Source organism: Aulonocara sp. 'chitande type north' Nkhata Bay, linkage group LG5, assembly GCF_057382095.1.
Source record: "Aulonocara sp. 'chitande type north' Nkhata Bay isolate Kocher_YH1m ecotype deep benthic linkage group LG5, A_spYH_male_GT1.1, whole genome shotgun sequence".
Taxonomy (NCBI): Eukaryota; Metazoa; Chordata; class Actinopteri; order Cichliformes; family Cichlidae; genus Aulonocara; species Aulonocara sp. 'chitande type north' Nkhata Bay.
In genome coordinates this window covers 15,374,897-15,381,160 of record NC_141348.1, presented here as the reverse complement: position 1 = coordinate 15,381,160, position 6,264 = coordinate 15,374,897, and the positions used below count along the sequence as shown (strand labels likewise).

Genomic DNA, 6,264 nt, shown 5'->3' with positions numbered 1-6,264 from the left:
AGGAAATATATCTACTCATTTGTAAAATGTTCAGTATTCCTGACATATTAAGAAAAGGGTCTTGTAATTGATTAATTAAACATTCAGCGTTCCTCTCTGGTCTGGGTCATTAGACCAGAGTGAGGCACTGAGTCAAAGGTTTTCTTGTAGTCAATCCAGGCGGTGCACAGGTTGGTCAGTCTGGTCTTCTAATCAAAGTCAAGTGCTGAGCCATGTCCCCAAATACAGAGGGAGGGGAAAAGTCAGAATTCAGCTTTGTCTCTTTCCTCAGTAGATCTCTGTCTGCAACACAGATGTAAACACCTGAGTGAGGCGTGGACTGTGAGAGCGAAGAGTGAGAGTTACTGGGGCTCTCTTCCATATAGTTTTTTGATTCGACCTCACAGGTGGGTGATTAAATTGTATACAGTATTAACACAGTATATAACAAAAACAACAACAACAAACCGAGCACTCGGAGAATGCAACTCCCCTGAAAGACGTCGTATACTCAAACTTTGATGTTTATGATGTTTTTTAATACAACATGCTGATGTCAGCCTGCTTTTATTATTATAATATGATGACAGTCTGTTATTATTGTGACATCGTAGGACATCATATTGAAAAAATAAAAAAATGATGAAATCTTTTTTTCCAAGGTCAACTTGGACCTCGGGTGCTAACAATAAGATAAGATACCTTTATTAGTCCCACAAGGGGAAATTTGAAGGTCACAATGGCAATCAAGGTCTAGTATGTTGTTGTGTAGTTTGAAGACAATCTGTAGAAAATTGAGGGTAAGTTGTTATTGAAATATATATTTGGTGTGACCTTGACCTTAATCTGATTTCACCTAAATTAAACAAAGTATTGTCCAGAGAAAGCGAATGAGCTGCCTAGTTAGTCAGAAATATACTGTATTGTAATATTATATAATAAGCTCGAGTTATTCATCTCCAATAATTTACAAATCAGTCCCTATTATCCATTAGAATCAGAGAAACTTTATTAATCCCAGAGGGAAACTGAGTTGTCATAGCAGCAAATATACAATAAGAAACAAGCACTCATATAAAATGAGTGTAGAAAAAGAGTTGTGACTGATACATATTAAGATAAATACAGGGATATAGGTATAAATATACATATAAATATAAAAGTATGTGTACAAATACGTCATGGTGTACAAATGTGACAGGGGTGCATTGAGGTGTGATGAATTCTGTTCCACATGTGTGAATCTGACCTAAGTGGATGAATTAAACAAGCTGATAGCAGTGGGAAGGAACGAGCTGCTGTAACGTTCCCTCAGACAGCGAGGTTGAAGGAACCTATTGTTGAAACTGCTCTTTAGATTGTCCAGTGTGTTATGGAGGGGGTGGGAGTCATTGTCCGTGATTGCCAGCAGACTTACCAGCATTCTGTCACTGATCTCCTCCTCCAGGGTGGCGAGCTTCATTCCAACAACAGACTCTACCTTCCTGAGTTTTTTCTTTGCTTTGGTACCTGCACCCCAGCGCGCCACAGCAAAGAAAATGGTGCTCGCAACAGCAGACTGATTAAACATATAGAGCAGCCTGCTGCATACATTGAAGAATCTGTTGGCAGACCACTCCAGCTTGTGATCCAGTTAAACTCCCAGATACTTGCAGGATGTGACTGCTTCAACATTAGTCCTACCAATGCACAGGGGAGGGTTGGGATCTGTTTCTACCTACTCCTACATAATTTTGGTGTAATCAAAGTAAACATCTGTCTTGCTAACCTTATCTGACTGTCTTCGCTTATGTGACAATTAGACGTTATTATTATAGTTAGAGGCGCTCGAGTGCTGCCTAAGCAGTCGTTTGTCACATATTACCTGTAGTGTTTAAGGCGCTCAGGTATTGACGCAGCCAGCCAGTACGCTGCCTATCTATTGATCTCACCAGATGGTGTCAAAAGTCTGACATCATTAGCAGTATTTATTTCATTTAAATGTTGATAACAAGTGACTCCATATGTATAAGGCGAGAGTTTTTCTTCATTGTTGCTAACTAACCGTGAGATTCTTAAGACATGAACTTTTTAGTATTCTTGCGATCACTCTGCAGATAAAAGCAGCCATGGCTCATTTTGCTGCAGTACAAATTTCTATTAGTACATTTAATAAGAACAAAGAAAACAAAATGAATATATATAAGACATAATACTATTCTCTTAAAAATAAAAAATGCTCAGAGAGCTTCTTCGTCTTAACCCAACTTCATGTAACCACCAAGTAATTATTTTATATAATGATAATTTGTTACCAGGGCTATAACCATTGTTAAAAGACCACACTGACTCTATGACTGCATAAATAATAACATCAGCAAAGATAAAGAAGGGCAAATGTATATATTTCAAAATTGTGAACTATCACTGGAAAGTTCTTCTACAGGTTTATACACTCTGTATTCAAACCACAGGGCACTGGTAAAGTGAAGGAGCTTGAGACTGGGGTCTCTCCTCTGAGGCTGCATGTGACAGACAAAGACACCCCCCACACCTCTGCATGGAGAGCCAGGTACACCATACATGGTGATGAGGGAGAGAACTTCAAGATACTAACAGACTTAGAAACTAATGATGGGATCCTGACAGTAGTTGAAGTAAGTGGTGTTTGACTGCATGCTATACATTACAGTGACACCCAGTTTCTCTGTAATTACTTTCTCAACGTCTCTGTAATTAATACATAGTTGTCAAACCTGCTTTTTGGGCTAACAAAGATTATACTCTTATATAATGATGCTGACAATATTTTTTGAATTTCATAAATGATAATTTACTGATTTTATTTAACAACTGTTAATTTCAGCCTTTAGACTTTGAGAATGGGGCGCAGAGGGAGCTGCTGATCTCAGTGGAAAACGAGGCACCATATTACCCCTGTAAAGTAAAAGAGAGGACGTCCTCAGGCCTCTGGAAAGTTGACACCATTAAAGGCCATGATCCCTCTGGTGCAGCTGAACCTCAGTCTGTAAAAGTCACCATTGATGTGGAGGATGCCAACGACCCTCCTAAATTCAGCGTGACCCTGAACGAGGTCGCGGTGATGGAGAACGTACCGGCTGGAACCTGGGTTGATAAAGTGACGGCTGTGGATCCTGACTCCAGTCGTGCAAAAGACTTTCTGTAAGGGATGGTTTTACAGTTTCTCAATTAATTTGGTGCAATTCTCACATGAGAAACGTCATTATCTAAACTCTCAAAAAATCAGGAATGGGACCACCATCTCCTTCCCAAGTGTTGGGGGAAAAAGGCAGCTGATAACCTAAAGACACTTCAAATGGCAACAGCCTCATGGCAGAGGAAGTGAGCGTGCTGTGTGCGTACTTGACCCAAATGACCTGAGAGCTCCAGGACGCAGGATTTTGAGATGTGACACACAGGAGGGCAGTCTTAAGGTTTATCTGAATTTTGCCCCTAGCGCTTTAAAAAAGTTGGCACATTGTCAAAAAAAAATGTGAGCTGGAAAACCATAAAGACAGAAAACGTGGTTAACCATTACCTGTGCAGTCTCAGAGGTGTAGGGAAGTTTCAGACGTTCTATGAAGTGGGCTGCTTTAGACTACCAATCATGGTTAGAATGCTGGTGTTGCCCTCAGAGGGGGATAAACCATTAATGATATCTACCACGATATGAGGCCAGGGGTGGCCAGTCAAGGGCAATGGGAGCAGGTGGGGAGGCAGGAGGCTAAGAGTGGGATTTACCATGGGTTAAACCGAGCAGGATAAGAGGAATTTGCGAGCATCCTTATTTAAGGTGGGCCACCAAAAGGTCTGCCTCAATATAAAACTCTTGTAAAACCTGGGACCTACAAGCTGGTGGAACAAAGGTGCGATTGGGCAGATCTGTGCCAGGATCAGGCTCGCTAAGATGGGCTCACTTTACCTGGTCCATTATTTCCCAAGTCAACATTCCCACTACTACGCAAGAGGGAGGCAGAATTGTCGCAGACATTGACGTGCTGTGCTCTGCTGGTCTCTAGCACAAACTAGTGTGAGAGGGAGTCGGGCTTTTTAAAGTCACTTTTCTGCTTTGACAAAAAGTTTATTTTCTGTCTTGGGCTGCAGGACTGACATGGTCCTTGTGTTGCTGCAAATACCTGGAAAAATAAGAGAAGTGAAAGTTACTGTTCTGCTTTAATAATTGCACCAAATTGACTGAGAAAAATTGTAATTAACATGAACTGAACGTTGATCTGAAGCTGTTCAGTTCTGTCTAAGTGCACTGAATCTGTCCACAGGTACAAGGTAGGAAATGATCCTGCTGGCTGGGTGACGGTGGATCCCCTCACAGGAAACATCACAATGATAAAGACGCCCGACAGAGAATCTCCACACGTTGTTAACGGCACCTACACCATCTTAGTGTATGCAGTTGACAAAGGTAAACACACACTCTGACTTTTAAAACACAAACAGCTTTTTTTGTACTACATTTCTTGCATCTTGGACAGGTATACCACCAATGACAGGAACAGCTACACTACATATCCATGTGTGGGACCAGAATGACAACGTGCCACAGCTAACAGTGGACAGCCTGGATGTGTGTGTGTCTGATGCCCCCACAACCACCAACATCGAGGCCTTTGACCCAGATGAAGCCCCTTATGGAGGGCCTTTCACTTTTGAACTGTTGGGAAATGTTGAAGGAAAATGGAGACTGAATCCTGGTTATGGTAGAAACATCCTTCGTGTATTTAGTGACATATTACAGAAAAACAAGCACAAAAGCCAGAACTCCTAAAGTATCCTATCATTTTGTGATCTTTTCTTCAAGGTTACACAGCTGGTCTGGTGAAGGAGCCCGGTGTGTCCTATGGTCAACACACAATTCATCTAAAGATCTCCGACATGCAGGGAGCATTTAAAGTTTACAACCTCAGTGTGACTGCATGTGGCTGCACTTTGACACCAAACTGTCGAATTCGCCAGAAATCTGAAATAAACATTGGCCCTTATGCTTTATTCATGATCATTTCTTCACTTTTACTTCTTCTGTGTAAGAAACTCACCGTTTACTTTAGTGTAGGAGAACTGTGATATGTGTGCTAACATCTCTAAGAACCCAGTATAAGTTTTATTTTACTCTTTGACAGTTCTGCTGCTGCTGGGACTCAGCATCTCGTCCAAAAGAGAGTTTTTTACTATGGAGCCTGAAGATTGTTCAGGAGGAATCCTCCTCCAATCAAACACTGAGGCACCAGGAGACAACTGCGAGGTCACTGTTTAGAAACATTTGCAACCATGCCAATGACCCATTTAAAGGGAAATATCAATAAACCATTTCTTTTTCTTTAGATTCCTGCCACTATTATCGAAAAACCAGTTTGTATGGAGCAATATAATCAATCTAATTTCCATATTCCACTGAATGGGCGGAGAAATAGACGACATTCAGCAAGGGTGACTTTTGGCAGTTTTCACAGCTTAAACTCACAAGCTAGGGTAGGTCATCCTTCCATGGAACATGTACTTTTGTGAAGCATCCCTTGAGAGTGTGATAAACAGAATCCTCTATAGTTCAACTGTTGTCATCCTTTTCAACATGAAATGAAGCAGAGCTTCATCCACTCACCACATCAGAATTTAAGAAGAGAAAGCCTGTCCCACCGTTCCAGCTACACTGGGAACCAGGTTGTAAACACGCACTGAGAATTGAGGATGTCTTACAAATGGATCTTAAAATAATAACTATATCTTTGTGTTCTTCAAATTTCAGTCAAACTGGACCTCTGGCTGTGACAGCAGCAATCAGGTAGAACAGCAGACATTTGTGTTTGTAATTTTTACTTTGAAGTCAGAGATGAAGAAATGTGTGAACTTTTTGTGTGCAGTTTGAAGACATGGGCAATATGAGCATCCTCCAATCACAAAACTTGAGCTGTGCTACGGAGTCTAATGACATGCAGCTTCATCAGGTTGGTAGTCTTAAGTATGTCACATCTCCTATGTTGCGTTTTTAAAGATGTATGAGCTTGTACTATTGAAAAAATCACTGTAGGCATATTTGCCTTTGACATGTTCCACCTTTTACAGAAGCTAACATTGTTCCAGGAGAAAAAAGGGGACTCACTGGATGATGAGCTTCACATCTATGCAGTGGAGGGGAACTCAGACACCACCTCAGAGCTGGAAGCAATCAGTATTTCTGAAGAGGGTTCATTTCAGGACGCACTGGAAGATCTGGGTCCAAAGTTTCACCAACTGGCTTCTACATGCATGACAGCCAAGCACACCACTTTATGA

General features: G+C 41.2%; 1 protein-coding gene across 1 annotated transcript; it reads left to right on the top strand.

The window, feature by feature from the left end:
- Positions 1–2,087: 2,087 nt before the first annotated feature.
- On the top strand, positions 2,088–6,264 carry LOC147330041 (desmocollin 2-like protein). The gene is made up of 12 exons (XM_086291371.1): positions 2,088–2,105; positions 2,433–2,615; positions 2,825–3,141; positions 4,257–4,399; positions 4,470–4,694; positions 4,796–5,017; positions 5,115–5,236; positions 5,317–5,463; positions 5,575–5,652; positions 5,738–5,773; positions 5,853–5,936; positions 6,055–6,264. Exons 1-12 carry the CDS (start codon positions 2,088–2,090, stop codon positions 6,262–6,264), a joined length of 1,785 nt encoding a protein of 594 aa, XP_086147497.1.